Raw genomic sequence first — 23,763 nt, 5'->3', positions numbered from 1 at the left:
ACCATTCAGGATCTTAGTTCCCTGACCAGGAATTGAACTTGGGCCTCCTGCAATGCAAGTGCCAAGTCTTGAACCAGTGGACCACAGGGGATTCCTGAGAATAAATATACATGCTTTGAAGCCCCTCAGTCTGTGGTAGACTATTACAGCATCCCTAGGAGACTACATAGCTTCCTTCCCTTCTTTGCATGGCCCTTGTTGTTCAGTCACTAAGTCGTGTCTGACTTTTTGTGACCCCATGGACTGCAGCACATCAGGCTTCCCTGTCCTTCACTATCTCCTGGAGTTTGCTCAAACTCATGTCTATTGAGTTGGTGATGCTATGTAACCATATCATCTTCTGTTGCCCCCTTCTCCTTTTTCCTTCTGTCTTTCCCAGCATCAGGGTCTTTTCCAATGAGTTGACTTTTCACATCAGGTGGTCAAAGTACTGGAGCTTCAGCTTCAGCGTCAGTCCTTCCAATGAATATTCAGGGTTGATTTCCTTTAGGATGGACTGGTTGGATCTCCTTGCTGTCTCCTTGCTGATTAGGGAACCTGTGCTCCCTGCAGTGGAAGTGTGGTGTCTTAACCACTGGACTGCCAGAGAAGGAGTCACACATTTATTTAGGAAGTGACCCCAGGAAAAAGGAGTGGGGGTGAGGCAGGGGAGGAAGGAAGGCACCATGGGGTACATGACAGAGCGGGTTACCACTTCGGGCAGCTGGAACTCAGGGAACCAATGTGGACTTACCTGAGAGGGGGAAGTGGGCATCTATTCCTTGAAGGCTGCTTCTGGGGCAGGAATTCCCTGGCACTTCCACCTAGCCCATGTTTAGGCATATTCCCATGGCCAGGAAGAAAGCCTCAGGCAGCACGGGATGTATTCTCAGCGATGTGCCTGCTGGCATGTAGAGCTGAACACCCGGGGAACAGCCCGAGGTACCAGTGGTGGCGGCTTCAGGTGGACAATAACAAGAAAAGTCATAGCCAACCGGTTGGGAGGGCTCTGAGGTGCCCGGTGACCCCTGTGTGGGGACTCACAAGTTTTCTCCGAAGGTCTGCAGCACGGTGGACAGCAAGCCGAGCCACATACACTGAGCTACGCTGCAGAGGCTGACAAAGGGCACGCAGACTCCGAAAGGAAGAGGCAACAGGGTGGTCTGGCTCCGTGTCCTTCACTGTCTGCCCCCAGCCTCCCTGCCTGGCTCGAGCCTGTAAAGGCAGTGGGTGCTTTCTCACAGCCCATCTTGAAGCCATGTCCAAGAGGGCAAGACCCAGGGTGGGAGGGTACCCTCCGTCACCTTCAGAAATCAGGCTTCTGATTGAGAGAAGGCCACTTCCTCCCATGAGCCACACCAGGCATGACTGTGCCTTGTGGCCTAAAATGCCAACCAAGCGCCCGGAGCTTGCATACAATCTGCAGGACATTTCATGCCTGAGTGTGGCTGTGGCTTTCGCCATGACATTCAAGGCTTCGGTTGTTGCCTGAGTGCACAGCAGACGTAAGGGTCCAGGAACGAAATGATTTAGATCCCTGCCCTCAGAGATCTCCTTGGCCAGCCTGCCGTGATGCCCAAATTTCCTGCCACCATTTGTCATTCTTCCTCACCAAGGCCCGGTCAGCACGTCCTTGTTCAATGCAAATTTGTCACCTAGCTGGAGTTAACACATTAATCCGCCAACACCAATTCATCATCGGCTTTCACAGTAGTGGCGAGCAAGGCGATGAGGTAATGGAACACTGGACAGGTGAATTTCGATGAGGAAGGAGCAGGAAAGGCAGACTGTGAGTCACAGCGGGTGAGAAATGGCCCTGATCGGGGCTGGGGGTGGGCTAGGCAAGCAGCAAGGGGGCGGGGCGTGGGAGGGGAGGAGGCAGGGGCCTGGTTGGACCAGACAAGGACTGGATGGACCAATATAGAGGTTTCCTCTTCTGGAAAGGCCCTCGGGGTCATCCATGTCCTTCTTCACATGGCCTGAGGCCTTGGGCTCTTCCCAGCCTGGGCCTTCCCTGGCTGTGCCTGGCCAAGCTGGTCTGGCAAGTGCCCTTCCTGCCTGAGCATCATCCTCAGATCCAGGCTTGGTTCTTGCTTGGGGTGCTCACAGGGGCCACTGACCCCTCTCTGCAAAGGCAAACACCTCACCTCTCCAGGGTCAAGAAGTGGAGGCAGGGTGGGTGGGGGTGAAGGGAGGACATGCATGCTTCCTGGAGTTGGAAGGAGCTTTAGTGAACCTCACGTGTACCTGCCAAGTCATTTCAGTCGTGTCAGACTCTTTGCAACCCTGTGGATTGTAGCCTGGCTAGGCTCCTCTGACCATGGGATTCTCCAGGCAAGAATACTGGAGTGGGTTGCCATTTCCTCCTCCAGGAGAATCTTCCTGACCCAGGGATCGAATTCGTGTCTCCCGCGGCTCCTGCATTGCAGGTGGATTCTTTACCGCTGAGCCATGTGGTGGGGTGGGGCAGGATAAGGGAAACCGAGGAGTTCCCTTGACTTTCAGGTATCACCCACTGGTTAACGGAAGGTCTGAGACTGGAACCCAAGCCTACAGAGCACCCACCTGCTCCTGTTTCTGGGCTCAGAGAAAGAGCCTCAGTGTCACAGGCCGTGTTCAAAAAAAGGAAGCAAAGGAGACCTGCTGCAGTCTCTGTCCAGAGAGAGCCAAAGGATGGGTGAAGGTTGCAAAGCGAAATCGTGGGTGTGAAGGGGCCGATGCAGAACCCCTGTGGCCGCAGAGGCAGGGGCAGCGACCCGAGGGAGGACCCTGGCACCGGGCATAAGGGGACAACCTCCTCCTAGCGCCGACCTCCTCTGTGCTCTGCAGGATCCTGAAGCAGACCTCGGCCCTCAGAGCTGGTGGCACCCGGCATGCTTCCGAAAGCGGGGCCTAGGGAAGTTGCAGGGCTGGAAGGAGGCTCAGGGACGCCCGCCGCCCGCCTTCCCACCCCGGCGCCCCACCTCGGGCATGGAGAGAGCGCCGCTGGGCCGCGGCCACGAGGTGGCGCCGGCGCGCCGAGGAAGCGTGGCGGCCGCTCCCGGGCCGCCCCAGCCGCTACTCGGCCGCCTCCTCCGAGGAAACAATGCGGCGCCTCCGGGCGTAACGCAGCGCGGGGCTGGACACCGGACACTCGAGCGCGGGCAGCGGAGAGAGCGGGCGGCAGCGCGGGCGCGGGGCGCCCTCGCCGGGGGCCATGGGCGCGGCGCGGTACGCGGCCGGGAAGCGGCACGGCCCGGAGGCGCGGGGGGCCGGGGCGCGGGGCCGGGGCCGCCGCTAGCCGGCACCGAGGGCGCGGGCCCGGGCGGGGATGAGGGCGCCCGCGGCGGGGAGCCCGTCTGCGCGTCGCGGCGCCGTCCCGCCCTGCGAGAGAGCCCGAGCAGGCAGACGCGCGGCCGGCGGTCTGGGGGCGCGCCGCCTCCCGGCCTCCAGAATGTGAAGCGGGGAGGGCGGAGACGCAGAGACGGCCCGGCCAGGCGCCCTCACCGGCCTCCGGCAGCCGCGCCACTACCCGGCCCCTGCCCGCCGAGCCCCCGCCGACCCCGCGGGCCTCGAAGCCGCCGGGCCCCCGCGCCCCCTCCTCGCCTCGCTCGGACCCGGCTTCGGCCCGCAGAGGGTTCGCGGCCAGGACGTAGCCAGAGCCGAGCTCGGGACCGTCCGGCTGGCCTCGCCCTCGGCTTCTAGCCCGGACAAGTTTGAACAATGATCACAGTCAACCCCGATGGGAAGATAATGGTCAGAAGATGCCTGGTCACCCTGAGACCCTTTCGGTAAAGTTCTTTCCCGTTGGCGCTGGGAGGGCTTTTTCTCCAAGGGGGCGCGGGGTAGGTGGGCGAGGTCAGTCTCTGCGAGGGTGCCTGTCCCTAGGGTGACTGTGACTGTCCCAGTAGCAGAGCGGAGCAGTTTGTGCTCTCACCCTTGATGCTGGCCAGCAAGGCTGGGAAAGGCATGGAGCTGGGGTCCTGGTTCGGGTGGGGAGGGTGTGTGATTCTGGAACGTGGACCGAGTATGGTCTAGATTCGGACTCGGGGTGCGAAGGTGGGAAAGGGGGCAGAAATCACCCATGTTGTGGTCCTGGGCTGGGGAAGTTGCCCCAGCCAGGGCGCCCCTTCCCTGCCTCTCCGGTGCTTCCCCACCTCGCGATCGGCCCCACCCCCGCGGCAAAGTTAGCACTTGGAGTGGGGCGGCACCCGGACCCGGCCGGCCCGCCCACCCTCTCAGCCCGAGCCGCCCTCTTTGACCCCGCCTCCTGCTCGCACTCCTTTTCTCTCGGCGGGGTGCGGGCCTCTGTCCCACGGGAGGGCCCCGAGACTGTGGCAAAGACACCCCCCCCCCCCCACCTGGGAATTCGATGCCCGATCGCGGGCCTTGGAGAGGTTGGGGCAGGGGCGGCACTGAAGGGTGGAGGGGTGGCCAGAGCGTGGAGGCAGGATGGAAGACAAGACCGACCTCCTACTCCCATCTGGCGGTCCAGGCCAGGCAGGGCTATGGACTCTGAGGGGCTGGCTGGGCTCTGCGGGTCCCACCCCAGGGACCCCCAGAGCCTGGCGGTTCCCGGGCAGCTGCCGCTCCTCCCAAATGCCGTCGGAGCTGGGCCTGCAGCCAGGGTTGGGGCGCTAAGCGATGAGCGCCTAGCAGAATTAGGGTGTCATCTCGTCCAGGGGCTGGACGGCGGAGGTCGCGACGGAGGGAGCTGCGGGACCGGGGCGGAGAAGGGGGTGGCCTGACTCCGGATGCGGTCACAGGTGGGATTTGGGTGCAGAGGGAGCCTGTGGGGGTGGGAACTGTACAGGCAGAGATGCCTGAAGTTTGGGGTGCTGGAGGGGCCGGATTTGAGCCCCTCCGCTCCAGACCTGAGGCGGAGACAGGGGACCCCTCCTATGCTCCCCACTCCAGATGGGGAGACCGTGGTTCCCACCTCCCCATTGCCTCCACCCCTTGCTCCCACCCCTCACCCCCGGCCTATTGTGCAGAGTTGAAGAGACAGCCTATAGGGCAATAAGGATCAAGCTGGACCTCCAGTGTCCAGAGGATGCAAAAAGACTATAGAACCGGGGGTCTCCAGGGTAGAGCTTTGGGCAGGTGATGGGGCATGTCAAAAGCCCCCACCCCCCTAAAGTTCCCCTGCAAAGCAGGGTGGGAAGCTATCATCTCTGGAAAGGACTTGGTTCCTCCAGGGAAATCCTCAAATTCCTAGCCAACCAGACAGTCCTCAGCCCTGTCTCTCCCACCCAATGTTGGCCTATCCCTCCAGGCCATGGGAAGCCCAGCTGCTGACCCCAGCTTGGCTGGACATTTCGCAGCACGGTTGAAGGTGGTGGCTGACCGCAGCACCACGGACAGCACCAGCTCGCTTAAGCTCCTTTCCCTCTGGAGTCCTGCCCCTGTGGCTCTCTCTGGCTCTTTCCTAGAAACAGGATTCAGAGGTGGGATTGCCTAGGTTCCCCTTCCCTCCCCCTCAGGTTATGTAATTTCACCTCAGGGTAATCCTAGGCTGCCCAGAGACCCGCAGCCACCAGTGAAGTCTTCAAATGCGTTTCACATGGTTGGGGGTGGTGGTGGTGTGTTTACAGCCTCCAACCATATCACTTCTATTTGTTCATCCTCCAGGGCAGACTGCTCTTGTTGGTTTTCCAGAGTCTCTGGCAGGGTCCTTACTCCCTAGTTACTTCTGGAATGTTGCTTGAATAGATACGAGGGTGGACAAAATCATCTTAATTTGAACCTACTGTAAATGGCCCCAGGACTGGGGTCTGGCACAGAGAGATGCAGATGAGGTATTGGGGATTGAGGTTCTGTGCTAAAGGCCTAGGTACCTTCTCATAGGAGGTTTTTGGACCCTGGCAGTCCAGTTCTAAATATGAGTACCCCACAGCTGGGGAAGGGGAGGGAGGGATGGGGAACAAGAAACTTGGAGAGATCCATCCTTGTCCTCAAGCTGGGGGGACAAACTGCTTTTCTCCAGGATCTTCTTGGGTGTGTGACCACCCTCCCCCTACAATGTCCCTCTGACTGCTAGCCTGAGACCAGCCTGGCTTCATCTTGGGGATCCAAGGGCCAGAGCCCCACCCCCAGGCTTGGTGGAATTCAGTGAGGGGTCTCTGGGAGGTGAGGGAGCTGGGGGAAGCTCCCTTTTTCCATCTCTGCTTTGGGGTTCGTTCTGCTCCCCTCTCTGATTTAATCTCTAACGGCTTCCTTTAAATATGGATTGGGAATTTTGTTGTGCTTTTATTTTCTTCCACAATTATGTGTTTTCTTTAATGGACCAAATTTTAATTAAATACTGCTCTGCCAGTTTCAGATAATGAAGATTAAAATGCATAAAGAGATACAAACAAATGTGGGGTTTGAGGATGGGGGTGGAGGTGGGGGGATGGAGGTCTCTGGCGTGACTTGTGGGGTTCCCCATGGTGAGGCTGGCTCCACCAGAAGTGGGGTTCTTCACCCTGACCTGGAGGGAGGCAGCTCCCCTTTCAGCTCTGCCAGCTCGTCAAGTCTTCAAATAGACTCAAGGTCCCAGAACAGCCTCCACCTCTGCTGCCCTAAGGCTGGACTGGCCCAGAATGTAGTATAGAAGCAGCAGGAGCCTGACCAGATGTGAGGGTGGGTTCCCTGCTGGGTGTCCCCTTGGAGATTCCCTAGTGCCACTTGGCATGTAATCAAGTGCTATGTGTTGAAGTATAAACAGTTGTGTTTTGGTCAACTCCCCGGAACACTGTGACAGCACACACTTGTGTGACACTCCTTACACAGGGGTTGACTTACTCTGACCATTCTATGGTGCAAGGTCCCGTGTGCCTGCCTGGTGAAGCTGTGGGTTAGGGAGAGTCTGGACACAGAGGGTGGCCACATGACCCTGCCCTTCTAGACCTTACCATCTGGTAGTAACGGGAGCCTCCCCTCCACCCCTACCCCAACCCTGAACATGACAAGGCTGTGTTTAAGTGAGCTTATGACTGGTTGCGGCAGCAAGGCCTGTGTGCGCAGGAGCTGACCATGTTCCAGGTGATTGATGGGATCCAGGTGGGTTTTGTCTGGACCAATTACTCGCCCTCTAGCGGGCATCAGGTTCTGCTGTCTTCACCTATACCAGTGGTCCTCAAACTTGAGCCTGTATCTGGGTGACCAGGAGAGCCTGTTCAAACACACTGTTTATCCCCCTCCCAGAGTGTGTGATTCCCTAAGCTGGGGACTGGGGCCCAGGAACGAGCATTTCTAATGTGTCCAAGCTGATGCTGATGCTGCTGGCCTGGGGACCACACTGTGAGGACCTCTGCTGTCAGGGGCCAGCTTCTGTCTGGAGGCTAGGAGCTGCCCGACCTCATACCTTGTATGTCTCAGTGTCCTCCGTGGTTTTTCGTGTGTGGCTCATGGTCACTTCTCTGTAGTCCAGCTTTCTTTATCCTGTGTGATGGGAGACCTACTGGCCCGGGAGCTCAGCCCCCTGATCTTTTACTCCTCCATTTATCCATCCCTTCCTCACTCATTCATTTGTAGGAAGCCCTTATGGCATTGGAGTGCATGTGCTGACCTGCCCTATTGCTCTCCGCAGGCTTTTTGTCCTGGGCATTGGCTTCTTCTCTCTCTGCTTCCTGATGACGTCTCTGGGAGGCCAGTTTTCGGCCCGGCGCCCTGGGGACTCGCCCTTCACCATCCGCACAGAAGGTATCTTGGTGGAGAAAGGGATGTAGGGGTTTGGGGTCCTTTGAGCCTCACCCTGCAGGAGTCTTTCTGGGGTTCTGTCTTGTGGGTCTGGCCACCTTGTTGGTGGACGTGTGAATGGTCGGGGCTTTAGCTCTTGACCTGGCTGTACTCATCAGCCTCCTTCTGGCCCAGGTTCCCAGGTTAGGAAGGGCCTTTGAGCCAGGAGCTCCCCGGCATCACAAGGGGCGGCCTGTGTTGCTCCACTGGTGGGGCAGTTTGGGGTCTCTGGATATGACCCCTGTCTCTTTGAGACACATGCTTTCTGCCCCTTTGGCCCAGGCTGCGGCCACAGCACAGGGGAGACTGGCCGTGGGCTCACGTGTCTTATCTCCAAGCTCTGTGGTCCTTCGTCCCTGCCCACGTGATACTTGCAAGGCAGGGGAATGGAGGTTCAGAGCGTGGGCTCTGGGGACCAGATGGGCTTGGTTTGTACCTGGTTCATCACCTACCAGCTGTGTGCCGTTGGCCAGGTCACTTAACTCACTCGTGGAGAAGGAGAGGAGTGACTGTTTTCAGGGGTCAGGTTGGATGAGCTCACGTGGCGCAGGGTGTGACCGGGTGACGGTCTGGGAGACCTCCTCCTGAAGGTGGGTCCTGCCCCTCTCCATCCTGCTCAAGGAAGAATGGAGAGCGGTTCAGAAGGTCCTGCTCGTGTGTCACGGGGGCTCTCCCAGTAACTGTGAGAAGGAGGGACGTAGTGGGGAAACTGAGGCAAGGGGGGTTTCTGGAACTGTTCAGGGGGCTGCTCTGTGGACTCTCCCCTTCCCCCCACTCCCCAGGAAGTCTTTGTCTGACATCCACCTTCTCAAATCCCTAGGCCTCATCTTTCTGACTCCCCTCTTCCCAGTGATGTTGGTAAGCCCTCCAGTAGGACGGGTTGTTGTCTGGGGTGGGTCCTCTAAGGGGCACTTACTCTGCCATCTGGTGTCTCCTCTTTAGATTCATGCCTTCAGTTTAACATGTACTTCTCTAAACTTGCAAAACACTCCCAGCAGGAATTTCACATTTATTAGTCATTCAAACCTGAATGTAAGTGAATCTGTCCCTTCTCTGATTCATGGAGGTCCCTTGGTCTCTTTGAGCCTCCGTCTTCTCCTCCGGTAAACGGGGCTAACAATGCCCACTTCCCCATGATTGCATGAGGGGGCATGAAGATAACATAGATGAAGGGTCTTGAGCAGCTTCTGGCAGAGAGTGTGAGCTCTGCAAACATTTATGGGATGTGCTGAGTCTGAGATGCAGGAGAGGATGTTTAGGGAAGAGGACCAAGGAGGTGCTAGAACCTGGAATCTCTGCGTGGGAGACTCCTGAGGATTGAGATTTGAGGAGGGGCTGAGGCAGTTGTGAAGGTGCCCATGAGGGGTAGCTTGGGGACGGGTGGGGGGAGGTTGAGAGTTGGGGGTGGGGTATAAGGAGCGATGTTCAGGCTACCTGGGGGCCACTGTGGGCAAGGGGGCGTGTCTGTCTGGGCGGGCTACCGCAGGGGGCTTGGGCAAGCTGACCTCTGAAAGGTCAGGGATCCAGGAGGTGGGAATCAGGGGCTGGAGGAGGGGTGTGTGGGTGTGCTCATCTCCCTGACGGTGGCCCCCATCCTGGCAGTGCTCAGAGGACCAGGGCTTGTGAGGGTCTTGCTCTGCTCTGTGCTATGCATTTTTGCCCAGCATGGGGACAAGGGGCCCAGCTCCAACCTAGATCTTGTGTCTAAGGGAAGAGCAGAGCTACCAAGGGGAAAGGACTTGCCCAGGGTCCCTCAGTTAGACTAGAGGCGTGTGTGTGTGTGTGTGTGTGTGTGTGTGTTGCACATGTTTAAACTTTCCATCAGAGTATGTGCTGTGTGTGCTTAGTCGCTTCAGTCATGTCTGACTCTCTGCAGCCCATGGACTGTAGCCTGCCAGGCTCCTCTGTCCATGGGGAGTCTCCAGGCAAGAATACCAGAGTGGGTTGCCATGCCCTCCTCCTGGGAATCTTGCTGACCCAGGGATCGAACCCAGATTTCCCGCACTGCAGGCGGATTTTTTACCGTCCTAGCCACCAGGGAAGCCCTTTTCTATCAGAGTATAGTATTCAGAAACTGAACCTGTCTAGGCACTCAGCAACCTAGATCCAGAGACAGGGCGTCATCCGTCCCCAGAAGCACCCTCAGGCTTCCTTCCACTTTGCACTTCCCCTCGGACGCTGGGACCTGTCGTCTAATAACACAGAGGAGTGTCGCCCTCGGACTTTATGAGGATGGCACCCCCTGGCAGGTGTTCAGTTGCCTGCGCCTTTTTCTCTCCATATTGCGTTTGTAAGCTTCACCCCTCTCCTGGCGTGTGGTTGCTGACACTGCTGCGCAGCATCCATCGTGTGACTACAACACAATGTATTTATCCACTCTGCCCGGGGCGGACCCTGGGCTGTTTCCAGCGTGGGACGTTCCTGAACTGCGCTGCTGTGAACGTTCCAGCATGTGTCTGTGGTGGACACACGTGGGCATTTCTGTCTGGTCCACCTGGGGGTGGAGCTGCAGGTCTCCTCTGTGTTGTGACACCAGTTCTCAGACCCACATGTATCCAAGTCTTTTCACACCTCCCAGGCCCCCTGGGCTGGGAACTTCCTGCCTGGAATATGGAAGGAAAGGCTGAGAGGGGAGCTGGACCAGGACGGGGGCCTCTGGGAACCCCGGGGAGGTGACCCCGGCCCGTTTCCCATCCCAGGTCTCGTTGTTCCTTCTCGTTGTCCCTTCAGTGTCTTCCACGTCCTTGGTTTGAGCTGATTTGCCTGGGGAGACCCGTAGCAGGGACTCGGAAGAGCCCCAGGTTTGCGTTGGGGGTTTAGAATCCCGATCCTGTAAGAGATGCCACCTCAAAGGAGACCCCGGGCTTATGGCGGCCCCGCAGACAACCTAGGAGGTGCCAGCCTGTCTATCCAGGAGCTGCCCGGGGAAGGATGTGTTGGAAGTGGGGGACGGTTGGAAGGGGTCTGGGGAGCGAGGTCATGGTGGGGGTTGGGGGTTAGATAGTGTTTATTCCGAGGATCTGTGCAGGCCCAAGGCAGAACTAGAAGAAGGAAGTCCACTCAGGGTTAGAAAAAAAATAGAAAAAATAACTTAGAAAAGCCCTTCTCTGGTCAATAACACCGCCTGAGCACAAATAGGGAAGTGGCCTGTCTTCTCCTTGCCTGTCAAGCCTGTGAGGGGAGCGCATCCCCACGAGGACCTGACTGGGGGAGGGGCAGGGTGCAGGATTTTCCCTAAAGACAGGGGAGCCTTCCATCGCCTCTCCCTGGGGAGGCTCTGGGTTCCCCTGGGGGCCAGTTCCTATTTTGTGATGAAGTTCTCTAGTTTGGGAAGAGAAGTGTGACAGACATCTCATTCTCTATTCTGCACACTCATCCTCACATGCGGGGAAGCAGGAGGCTGAGCGGAGGAGACTTGGACTCGGGAGGAGGGCTAACCTAATTCCCTCTTGCTGTGGTTGGGCCCTGTTTGGTGGGAGGATTTTTTTTTTTTTTTAATGCTCCCTCTCCAGTCCTCAGGGCTTCCCTTGTGGCTCAGCTGGTAAAGAATCTGCCTGCACTGCAGGAGACCTGGATTTGATCCCTGGGTTGGGAAGATCCCCTGGAGAAGGGAAAGGCTACCCACTCCAGTATTCTGGCCTGGAGAATTCCATGGACTGTATAGTCCATGGGATTACAAACAGTCGGACACAACTGAGCGACTTCACTTCAATATCAGAGGCATAGTGCCCTGCTCCGTAGCTGTCTCTGGCCCAGGATCTCGGTGCTAACGGAGCTTCTCTTCTCAGAAGTGGGTGATGGGTGGGTGTGCCAGGGCCTGCCCTTGTCCCCCACGCTGCCCAGAGCTCCCGTGGCCCCAGCTGGTTTCCTTGGTGGCCGTGTGCAGAGAGACAAATGTACGCCCTTCTCCAGCTGCACAAGCACCAAGTCACGGCTCCCATGTCGAGTGCCTGGGAGGTCTCTTCCATCTGGCGAGGTGGGGGCTCCTTCAGTTTTCAGGAACCAGTGGGAAAGGGTGGGGGTGGGGAGGAGAAAGGGGACAAGGGCGGACAGGAGGGAGAAAGAGCACACATCAGGGAGGGATGGGGCCTCGGTGGGCAGTGAAGCACCCTTGTCGGTAAATGTGAGGCCCCTTTGCATCTCTCAGCATCGCAGCTTTCCTTATTGATATGGAAATACGGAAGGAACATGTGTGACTTCTGAGATGTGTCGCCAGGGACCTCACATTAAATACATTTCAATTTGGCAGATGCTGACAGCAGGGAGGTGACCCGGGGCAAGGCGCGTCGGGAGCCTGCTCTGCCTGCGGTCCCGGCCGGCGGCATCCAGGGAGCACATCGCATGGCAGGGCCTGCCAACCCGACTGACTGTTTGCTTGGCCTGTTTCCCTCCTGGGACCTGCCCCCTGCCTCCTGCAGGGCAGAAGACGTGCTTAGTACCCTGGAGCTCCTTGGGAAGCGATGGGTGGGGAGCTTCTGGAGTCCTGCATCATCTGTAGATGCTCAGAGTAGATGCTCGATGTGCTGGGAGGGTATCCTGGGCTCTTCGTCCAGTCCGATGGAGGTGGCCTTCAGACTCATCCGAGAGGGGACTCTGTCTCCTTCAGTTTCAGTTCAATTCAGTTGCTCAGTCGTGTCCGACTCTTTGCGACCCCATGAATCACAGCACGCCAGGCCTCCCTGTCCATACCAACTCCCGGAGTTCACTCAGACTCACGTCCATCGAGTCAGTGATGCCATCCAGCCATCTCATCCTCTGTCGTCCTCTTCTCCTCCTGCCCCCAATCCCTCCCAGCATCAGAGTCTTTTCCAATGAGTCAACTCTTTGCATGAGGTGGCCAAAGTATTGGAATTTCAGCGCTAGCATCATTCCTTCCAAAGAAATCCCAGGGCTGATCTTCAGAATGGACTGGTTGGATTTCCTTGCAGTCCAAGGGACTCTCAAAAGTCTTCTTAGAGCCAATTTAAAAGCCCTCTGGTCTGGAGTCACTCTGTTGACTTTTTTTTTTGGTGTGGCCATGCTGCGTGGCATGCTGAATCTTAGTTGCCCAAACAAGGATCAAACCCGTGTCCCTTGCAGTGGAAGTACAGAGTCCTAACCACTGGATCACCGAGGAGGTCCCTCTGTTGACAATTTTAAAGCAGGATGTCTTCGTCCTTCATATGAAGGGCAATCCAGAACCCTCAGGTATCTCCAAGGACTCTAGGGGGCTTATGTCTGTCTCCCTGGACACCTCTTGTTCTGATCTGCTTCTATTGAATTATCCTCCTGGATGTCTCCCACATTGACCTATTGGGAAGGACACCCCTTACCCCTAAACTCTCACACATGGTTGGGGGGATTTGGGGATGGGGCTCGGACCACTGCTCAGCACAGTGAGCAGATGATAATTCTCTCTTGGACCCCTGCCTTTCAGAGCCCCCCGAAACCCTTCCCCACAGGTCATCCCTTTGGAAGTGGAGCATTGCTGTCCTGTCCAGCCCCTCTGAGTCATTGTCCTGCCTTCTGCCTGTGTCCCCAGGCCTTGTCCTCGCTCCTGGTCTCCCAGGCTGGGCCAGGAAACTCTAGTCTACCTAGTTGAATATGCAGAGTCATTTTTCTTTCTCTCTGTCTCATTGCTCTGGGCATCAAGACTATGCTCTGGCCCACCCAGGGGTTTAGCAAAACAAAGCACAGCTCTCTCCCTAAGGAGATTCTGCAGGCTTTTGTAGGAACACGTCCTTTCTTTCCCATTACCTCCATTTCTCTGGAGGCAGCTAGGGGAAGAGATGGAATAGGAGTCTCAGCCTCTAGACCCTCGGGTCTCAGTAAGTCAGACCCTCGCATTTTACTGGAGGGGACACTGAGACCCAGAGAAGACAAGTGACCTGTCCCCTCCCCCCACCGTCTGGGAGGATGTGCAGGTCTGGAGTCAAGGCCTCTCCTGGGACCTGGTGCTGCCCCCCAGGCTTGGTCCAGCTCCGTCTGGCTCTTTCGACCCTTGCGGTTATTGGCTCCATCAGCTGTTTCACAGCTTTTGTAATGGGGTGGGGGAGGGGTAGGCATTGTCAGTGAGATCTTGGGAGGGGTGCAGACAGTGAGCTCAGAGGGGAAAGGACACTTGGGATGAGCCTGGAGAGAGGGCAGCGAAGTGACAGGGCAGGTGGCAGGCCTGAGGCGTTGCAGGGAACACCACACGGCCCCAGGGGCTGTGACGTGGCTCGGTATTGCTGTAGTGCTGTGTCTGCAGGTTCCAGCTGCCGCCCAAGCTCTGTGGTCCAGTCGGGCCTGAGTGCACGGCCTCAGATAACAGGCTCTGGCTTGAGAGTGTTCCCAGCCGTGGTCTCACTTTCCAGTTTTCATCTGACTCCTTTGGGGAAGGGGCCACCCCAGCCCCTGGTGTGAGCGATCAGGGCAGCCCAGGGAGGCCAGCCAGCTTGTGCACTGCACAATTCCAGGACATCCACCAGGTAAACCTGAACATGGGTGGCTCCCATGGGCCTGTGCAAAGCAGCTCCAGGTTCAGTCATCTGATGGGCTCCTATTTTTCTAGCTGAAATGATGGAAACTCCCCTCTTGTTTTACTCTGTGCGCAAGCACTGGTTGAGAGTGAGGTATTGCATTTGGATGACAGGCTTGGGTGGGAGGTCTCTGGATGAGAGTACTTTCAAAGAGTCAACTGTCCCCAACTCTGTGGAGTTGAAAGAAAGAAGGAGCTATTTATATCTTGCTTGCAGAGGGACTAACTGATTGAGACCATGAGTGAGCGGGGAGGGGCTGAGTGGTGGGAGAGACCTCACTTTGCTTCATCAAACACTACAGTGAAATTTCCTGATCCTGGTGGAAAAATCCACCCAGTTTTCTGAGAGGGGAAGGTGGGGAGACCGTTAGCTCTTTCAGCTACTCAGGTGGGGAGGGGTGGAGACTGTCTCCTTCCTTCTTTCTGATGCCGTTTTTCCAGCACCCAACCCCTCTTCGTGTCTCTCCTCTGCTCCCCACATCATTCCCCCTTCGTTCATGCTCGCTCTTTTCTCTGGAGCCAGGGACTGAGGCTCTTTGAGTAACCTGCAGCCCCCAGCCCCCCAAGGCCTCCCTTCTAGGCTCATGCCAGCTCAGCAAGCAGGGGAACGCAGCCAGAAGGTGACTTGGTATGAGAAGGCAGCCACAGCCACTGGAATGGGCCTGGCACCAGGGGATACAGGGACAGGCACAATGGAAATGTCACCAGTAGCCTGGGTGACAGCTAGCCTCTCTAGGTCCCCCTTTGGCTCAGTCCCAAGCATGCAACAGAGGAGACTGGCCCCTGCCTGACCCCCTCCCCACTTGACTTCTTGTCTCTGCTTCTGGTTCCCTGTGGCTGGCTGCAGTCCCTCTTGCCTGCATCCTGGCACCTTGAACTTGGGTTGCAGATGAAACCTAACGTTTATTGCCTTGAACTGGGGACACTGAGGCTGAGAATATTACGATGATGCCCTTGGCCGCATGGCCCCTTGAGGGGTTTCTGTCAGAGGCAGGTGAGAGTCCAGGTGTCCACCCCAGCCCCTCTGAGTCCACGGGGCCCTGACCCTGGCTTTCTTGAGGAGCAGATGCTAATGGTGCTCAGCCCTCAAAGAGTCCCGTCACATGCTGGAGCCGACACTGCCATCCCATGGAAAGTACCAGATCATGGCTGTCCCAGGGAGCAGCCCTCAAGCAGTGACTGGCAGGAGGTGGTATATACATGCTTGGTCCCCTTGCCCCCGCAGGGAGAGAACTGTGAGGCTGCTTCTGCACCAGCTGGTTTCCCCAGGGTGATGACATGCCCTCTCTGGTCTGTCTCCCCTTCCCTGGCTCACTTCTCCATAATGACCTGCCCTCAAAACTTTATCTGGGGGGTCTGATCTGGGTATCCCCACCCAAGGTGCCCCCTGACAACCCGACCCCCACCAGCAGCTAGGGAATCCCTGGGAGCATCTGGGTCTCTATGGACCCAGGTCAGTTGGTAACAGAGATTCAGAGCCTGGCCACTAAGGTTTGCAGGCAGCCTTGGTGTGGGCTGTCATGCCTGGAACCGAGTACCAATGAATGGTTTGGAGGGGCCATTTAAAACCTTCACAAAATCTAATTAAAAAGGAAGGTGAGGGCTGCTGTCCCATGCTGACACGTGTGGTGCTAATGATCAGGAATGATTAGATGGGAAATTGTGGAAAGTCTCAGGCTGGTTAACGAGATCTTGGTTGAAGCACCTCATTTTCATTTAATTTGATTCTTCACGAGGTCTCCTGGCCCCTCAACCCTGGAGTTGATCTCTGGGAACCCAAGGGCTGGCTTGAGAGGACACATTCCTGCTGGTCTTCTAGAGTGGGGTTTGGGGGAGTGGCTGGGAAAGGGAGGTGGCCAGGGCCCCCACCCCTTTGAACACAGGCTCACAGCCTCTCTTGTGCATCTGAGTCATGTGAGGAGTAAGCAGAATCAGAGTCTGGGGCCCCAGGCCCTGGAGATCTGAATCAGCAGATCTACACGAGGGCCCAGGAATCTAGACTTCACTTGGGCTGGAGGTTCACCTGTGGCTGGATGGTTGACCATACTTTTAGAAACCCTGATCTACGAGTTCTGTGTGGAACTTGTTGGTGAGGGTCTTTGGGGTTCCTGTCCCACTACTGGGCCTTCCCTGTCATCTCACAGGCTTGAGAGTATGTCTAAAGTTCGATTTTGCCGGAGATGAGAACCGAGGCTCAGAGAGGTTAAAAGATTATCCCAATGTTACACAGCTGGTAGGGAGCAGGGTGAGCCCAGGGCTCTCTGGATCCCTGTCCTGCAGGGGTGGGGGGTGGGGCAGGCTCACTCTCCTGGCTCCTTCTTTTCTTTTTTTTTTAAATTATTTATTTAATTGGAGGATAATTACTTTACAATATTGTGATGGTTTTTGCCATACATCCCTCCTCTTTCTGAGAAGAAGGGAGTGGGGCTGGGGTCTGAGCCACCCCCGACCAGACACCATGTGGTCTCAGGTGGCCTCGGGGCTGCCTGGGCCATGCCTGACTGTGCCCACCTTCTGCCTGCAGTGATGGGTGGGCCGGAGTCCCGTGGTGTCCTCCGCAAGATGAGTGACCTGCTGGAGCTGATGGTGAAGCGCATGGACACGCTGGCCAGGCTGGAGAACAGCAGTGAGCTGCACCGGGCTGCCGGCGAGGGGCGTTTTGCCCTGGACAGGTGAGGGGGACCCAGGAGTGGGAGGGGCTCCTGGAGTGGGGGAGGGGCACCTGGAATCGGGGAGGAGTGGTACCCACTATACCAGGGATGGGGCCCGGGATACCGCCTCAGAGTGCATTTTACACACACACACACACACACACACACACACACACACACAGTACATGCAAAGTGTGTGGTTTTTGCAAATCTTCCCTAAATGGCTTCCCATGGCACATTATCTGTGACAATTTTGAGCTCCGTCCGTATTGACCAGCATGTGTGACTGTGCATGGGATGCAATGACCTCAGTGATCATCTGTCTTCCTCCCATGGACCTGGGCCATCTTTGCAAGAAGAATTGCCGGGTTTATGCATTCTAAACATTCCCCTGCTGAGGCCACAACATGCAGAGTTCCCCTAGGGTTTGTGCGGCAGCCCCACGTGCTTCTGTCTGTCCCTGGGAACCCAGGTGGTGGTCTGAGGTGTGAGGTTCTCCTGATCCCCTGAGAATGAGGGGGCATGAAGCCGGGGCTGGCCCAGCTGGGAGTCCTGGCCCCCAGACTCGGATGTGGAGGAGACGAGGCTGCGACCCCACCCATCCCAGGGGACAAGCTGCACTTGACCTTTTGTTAATAGATACTGGGCTCTCGATGAGCTGGAGCTGTTCAGTGTGTTCTGAAAGTGAAAGCGTGAGTCACTAAGTCGTGTCCGACCCTTGTGACCCCCTGGACTGTAGCCCACCAGGCTCCTCTGTCCATGGGATTCTCCAGGCAAGAATACTGGAATGGGTTGCTGTTCCCATATCCACCGGAACTTCCCAACCCAGGAGTTGAACCCAGGTCTCCTGCATTGCAGGCAGATTGTTCACCATCTAAGCCACCAGGGAAGCCCCAATATGTTCTAACTGCTGAAAAATTAGTTTGAAACCCACACTTTTACACAATTTGGGAGAAGCTATACCTCAGCCAATGTGATTTGCTAAAAGTGTTCTTCTGCTGCTGAAAAATGTGTTTGAAATCCACACTTTTGGATAATTTGTGGGAAAAGCTATACCTCAGCCAATGTGTGGTACGTAAAAGCCAAAGCCATTTCTGAAGTTTGGTGTTGGGTAAGATCAAAGGTGAGTGCTGGTCCTTAAGGGCTCGCAGCCTGGGGAGCCTGAAGCACAGCCCGCTCCTTTGGTCTGGTGGGGGATCCTCGGCCCCATAGGCCGCCTGGGCTGGACAGTTGGCCCTGGGTCCCTACTTCAGCAGACCTCTGTGATTGCATGTTCTGGGTGACCAGTCAGGCCGGCCAATATCATCATCCCTGGCCTCATGAGGGCTTCCCTGGTGGCTCAGATGGTAAAGAATCCGTCTGCAATGTGGGAAACTTGGGTTTGATCCCTGGGTTGGGAAGATCCCCTGGAGGAAGGCATGGCAACAAGCCCCATGGACCGAGGAGCCTGGCGGGCTACAGTCCATGGAGTTGCAAAGAGTTGGACACGACTGAGTGACTAAGCACAGCACAGTCCTCTTAATGCGTGATACTCACAGCTCACCTTATCGTGTTACCGCCGAGAGCTCGTCAATCCCACAGTGCCTTACGGGGGGCTTTAATCCTATAGAGGAGGAAACGGAGGCACAGAGGTGTTTAGGCACAGCTGCTGAGGAGCTGGGCCTGGCTCAGGGTACAGGTCAGCTGGCCCCACCGGAAGCCCACCTTCTAAATACTGAGCTCTTGGTGGCCATTCACTAAATATGCAGTTTCTTGGGGTCTGTTTTTATCCCTTTGCAAGATTTTTCATATCAATTAGTAATAATTCGCAGCTCGGGAGACACAAATCCTTTGTTAGACCTCTGGTCTGATTTTTTTGTTTTGGGAAATGTAGGCACTAAAATTACATTACTGGACGTAGAGAACAGAGAGGGACACAGCGGGGCGGGTAGGGAGGGGGATGAATTGGGAGACTGGGATTGACATATATACACTATTGATACTGTGTATAAAACAGATAACTAATGAGAACCTCCTGTAAAGCACTGGGAGCTCTAGTCAATACCCTAAATGATCTAAATGGGAAGGAAATCCAAAAAAGAGAAGGGATAACTGGTTGACCTTGTTGTACAGCAGAAACTGACACAACGCTGTAAAGCAACTGTACTCCAAAAAAATTAATTAAAAAATAAATAAAATTACAGTTCTGGAGCCTGGGATTAAACACAGCGGTGGGTGTGAGGAGCTCGCCAGAGTGCCCGGCTCCTGGTGGGAGCTCTTCCCCCTTGGGAAGTCGGGGTCCCTGGTTACATGCTGTGGCTCTCCAGAGACTGAGCATCTGACAGAAGAAACTAGAGATCTCTCTGCTCCTGAAATACGTCTTGGCACCACCGAAGTGCCAGGCACTGCTCCCGGTGCTGGGGACACAGCAATGAGCCTTGTCCCCGTTCCTGCAGGGAAGACAGACAGTAACTGAGAAAAAGAACAAAATGAGATAATGTAGAGATCCTGAGCCAAGCTCTAAGCATGAGAAAGTGGAGGACTGGGAAAGAGGCTATTCAAACAGGGTGGTCTGTCAAGGTGCGTCGGAATGGGTGATATGTGAGCTCAATTCTGAATGAGCGGGAGGAGCCAGCCACGTGAGGAGCTGGGGAGTAGATAATTTGGGGTAGAGGGAACAGCAAGTGCAAAGGCCCTGGGGAAGGAGCAGGCTTGGTGTCTTTTAAAAAAATATTCATTTATTTGGCTGCCCCAGGTCTTAGTTGGTGCATTTGGGACCTTTAGTTGCAGCATATGGGGTCCAGTTCCCTGACCAGGGGTCGAACCCCAGGCCCCTGCATTGGGAGTGAGGAGTCTTAGTCACTGGACCATCAGGGGAGTCCCAAGCTTGGTGTCTTGAAGGAAAGAAACCACAGTGAAGGTCCACCTGGCAGAGCGCAGTGGGGGCTGGGAGAGGGCAGTGGGCAGGTGGCTTAGAGCTTTGTCAGTGATGGCAGGTGGCGTTGGGACCCCATTCTTAGAGCTGAGGGATGTCTCTGGATGAGGGGGGTGTGAGAGGGGCTGGGGCAGAGACAGGTGGCGATGGTTTAGTCACTAAGTCATTTCTGACTCTTTGCGACTCCATGGACTGTAGCCCACCAGGCTCCTCTGTCCATGGATTCTCCAGGCAAGAATGCTGGAGTGGGTTGGCATGCCCTCCTCCAGGGGGCAGAGACGGGAAGTGGAGGCAAAGGTGCTGGGCACCCCTGGACTCCCCCTGGGGTCTGAGGCTGCTGCTTCTCCGTGTGCACAGGGTGGCCCTCTCTGATGCTGCTGTGTCCCCTCTGATTTAGCCCCTCGCCCCGCCTCTCATCCTTTCCACTTTCCCAGCTGCCCCAGCTGTGCTCCCTACTATCCGGGCTACAGATCCACCCTCTGTCCACACTGGTCTGGTCACCAGGGTGAGAGCAGAGGGTCAAGTGTTCCTGGGCTGCCGGGCCTGCCTCCTGGGGCCGGGAATGCTACTGCCAGCACATTCAGTGTCTCTCCGGTTTCTTCCCGTCCCAGCCCGCCCTCCCTCCCCTGCTCTGCCCTTCATCTCCACCCGCTCCAGCTTCATCCCAGGAAATAGCAACAATCCATCATGACCAGCAGAGCCCATCAAACCCCACAGGCAGAGCCATAAATTTCAGGGACACTGTTGCTTCTGGCTTCAGGGAGCGAAGCAGTGGGTGTGTCCAGGGTGCGCAGAGGCTGCCTGCTCACCCTTCCCATGGGCACGAACCCTGCAGTCCTCTCCCCACCCTAACCCCACTCCGGATGGTCCAGCATGGAGCTGGTAGGTGAGAACCCTGTCGCCGCTGTGTTTCCAGCAAACTCTCAGTTATCTGCACTTGGATTTCTCACTTTGCAATTATCTGTGGCTTTAAAAAGAACAACCTCCACTGCCCCGCTTCTGCCCTTTGGAAGCTTCTCGGCTGTGCCTCTCACTCATGGCTGGTATATCCTTAGGGAAAGCAAATTTGCTTTATTCAGCCTAGGAAAACACAATACAGGTTTATTTGCCGATTTATTGCAAATGGCATCGTATTATGTATCCTAAAACCAAAGAGTGATCTCTGAATTTTCTATAAGGCCTCTCTGCAGTGGCAAAGACAGCTGAGACTTGAGGCTGTCTGCGTTCGAGCCAATCTGTATTTGTCGAGTGCCTACTGGGTGCAGGCTCTGGGCTGGGGTGTCAGGAATGGGTGGAGGAAACCCAGAAGACAGAAGTCAGAGTTCTTGTCCTCAAAGAGTGTCAGAACTCCTTAGGAAGAGGGATCCAGCAACCCTTCCCTGTGGAGAAGGGATAGCAGGAAGGAAGATCCATCAGAATTATCGTCTGTGAGTAAGGAGTTGAAGTTTTATTTTTTTTCCCCCAATTTTTTAAAGCTTTATTTAAAAACTCAAAAATGCTCCTGAGGACTTCCCCAGTCATCCAGGGGCTAAGCCTCTGGGTTCCTGAAGCAGGGGGCCCAGGTTCCATCCCTGGTCAGGGAACTAGGTCCCACACGCCACTACTAAAGATCCCTCATACCTTAGTGAAGATCAAGATCAAAGACCCTGTGTGCCACCACTAAGACCCGGCACAGCCAAGTAAATAAGTAAACTAATAATAATAATAAAAAGCTTCTAGACATTCTCGGCCATCTCTGTGCTGGCAGGGCCAGGTGCCAGGAGTATAGCTTCTGTGTGTGGGGGTGGGGTGTAGGACAGGGGACACACTACCAGTTAAGATAACTTGGGGCTCAGTTTTAAAGGACATGCCCCACTTCTCACAGGCCCTGTGCTGGGTCCAGCCTCTGGATTGGCCCCTTCCTAACACGACAGATCTGGGAGTGTGTCTGGCCTCTGGGCTGGGGGAAGCCGGACTGATACGGGGGTGGGGGGAGATGTTGGTGACTGGTTGAGAAAGTCACTCCAGGGCAGGCACCTGTCAAATGTGACATAAATGCTAAGGGTTAAACATCCCTAACAGGGACAAAGGTTCTCAGCATCCCACTGTACGCCATTTGTAAGACAGGCCTCAAAACCAGTGACTCAGAAATTAAAAATAAAAGGAAATGTATCCAGGACACACAAACGGAAAGTGGAGATGGCAATATTTATACCAAACAAAGCAGAATTTGAGGCAAAAGAACATGTAACAGAACAAATAATTCTCCTTCATTATTGATAACAATCCCACACTTAAGGAACTGTTTAACTTATCAAACTGGGAAATATGTTTTAATTATAAGATTTTTATCACTGAGGATGCAGCCAAATAGACACATTACTTTTAAGATACTTCCGAGTCCTACTATTAGGACTTCCCTGGTGGTTCAGTGGTTAAGACTCCGAGCGCTCCCAGTGCAGGGGGCCCGGGATTTGATCCCTGGTCAGGGAAACTAGACCCTACAGGCTGCGGCTAACCATCCTGCCTGCTGCGATTAAGACCTTGCCCAGCCAAATAAATAAAAGAAATAAAAGTAAATATTAAAAAAGAAATCAGTGGGGAAAAGGTCAATACAGTATGGACACGCATGATGGAATAAAATGTAACCACTAAAAATACATTAAAAATATTTAATGGCTGGCAATGTATTTACTCATCATATATAGTGGGATATCAGTGTGTCTTAAATAAACATGAGTGCGTACTAAGTCGCTTCAGTCTTGTCTGACTCTTGCGACCCCGTGGACTATAATTCACCAGGCCCCTCTGTCCATGGGATTCTCCAGGCAAGAATCTGAAGTGGGTTGCCATGCCCTCCTCTAAGGGGTCTTCCCGATCCAGGGATCCGTGTCTCTCACATCTCCTGCATTGGCGGGCGGGCTCTTTACCACTACTGCCACCTTGGGAAGCCCTAAGTAAGACATATGAGATGTTAGAAAAGAAAATCCTCAGGGAAACACTGGGCTCTGGGGTGGGGATGGGGGCTCTGTTCCTCATAGCCTGGCTTTGCCCACCCATGGGGTACCAGTCCCTTCCCCAAGTGATGAAACTACAGTCCAACTCCAGCTCTGTTCCTATCAACAGTGGGAAGACTATCTATCTATCATCTAGCTATCCTATCTTTCTGATACATACGTGTGCATGTATGTGTGTATGTATTTCTCAGGGCAGGAGAGAAGGCGTCCTCTCTGCTGCTAACCAGGGAGGGGCAGGCAGGTCCTTGATCATGTGCTGGGAGCACTCTGATGGCATCAGACCTCCGATGGCAATGAAGAGGGGGGAGCAGAGGAGGAGAGCAGTAAAAAAAATGCAGGGAAGACTGGACACCAGGGATGGGGGTTTCCTATGTTCTGTGTGGTGTGTGTGAGAAGTAGACAGAGAGACAGACACCTGGAGAGAACCCATCTCCTGTTCGCGGCGCTCGTGTTTCTGGCTGTAGCGTTTGTGTCTTGGTACATGTGTCTTCAGGCACCTGTGAATGAGAGTCCCTCTGTTTTAAAAGGGAAGCTATCAGTTTTATAATAAAATAACAACTCCCAGCAAGCACGCTGGCCAGCTGCGCAGAAATCAATATCTCATTAATTGAATGCAACCCTCATAAATCATGGGTGGAACTCAAAATTAAACCTCCTTCCTGCGGCTTCCTGGAGCGCTCATGCTGGGGCCAGGGGACTGAGAACTGGAATCAGTAATGGCCTCATGAGGCTGGAAGGAGGGGGCCAAGGCTCAAGAGGGCCTTCTGGGGGCCTGGCCTGATGGGAGGTGATGCCTGGAGTCGGTGTCCTGGGGGGAATTGGCTACCGGCTGGAGCCAGAGTGCCCTGCTTTGTTCTGGCCTCTGGCCCCTGGCTCTGGATGGTGGAGGGGCAGAGAGTCCTGAGATCAGTGGGTGGCCTGTGGTGTTGGTTGCTTCTTCAGGGGACCCTGGGCCAGTGTTCAGAGGCTGGCCACACCAGGGTCAGCCTTGGAGGGCAGCTGGCTCCAGGAAGCCACTTATGC

General features: G+C 55.5%; 1 protein-coding gene across 3 annotated transcripts in view; it reads left to right on the top strand.

Moving 5' to 3' along the window:
- Nucleotides 1-23,763, top strand: part of MGAT5B (alpha-1,6-mannosylglycoprotein 6-beta-N-acetylglucosaminyltransferase B) — an 81,032-nt gene that overhangs the window by 10,723 nt on the left and 46,546 nt on the right. The window contains exons 1-3 of one of the 3 annotated variants that reach the window (XM_019982595.2): nucleotides 3,548-3,749; nucleotides 7,532-7,644; nucleotides 16,704-16,851. In XM_019982595.2, the coding sequence (XP_019838154.2) occupies nucleotides 3,682-3,749; nucleotides 7,532-7,644; nucleotides 16,704-16,851 (329 nt within the window). In that variant the 5' untranslated portion in view covers nucleotides 3,548-3,681. Of the gene's footprint in view, nucleotides 1-3,547; nucleotides 3,750-7,531; nucleotides 7,645-16,703; nucleotides 16,852-23,763 lie in introns of those variants that run through there. The other 2 variants (XM_070774011.1, XM_070774012.1) reach the window with 2 other exon arrangements.

This window comes from Bos indicus, chromosome 19 (genome assembly GCF_029378745.1).
Source record: "Bos indicus isolate NIAB-ARS_2022 breed Sahiwal x Tharparkar chromosome 19, NIAB-ARS_B.indTharparkar_mat_pri_1.0, whole genome shotgun sequence".
Classification (NCBI taxonomy): domain Eukaryota; kingdom Metazoa; phylum Chordata; class Mammalia; order Artiodactyla; family Bovidae; genus Bos; species Bos indicus.
The sequence above is the reverse complement of the archived record's forward strand: the minus strand, read 5'-3'. Positions and strand labels throughout refer to the sequence as shown.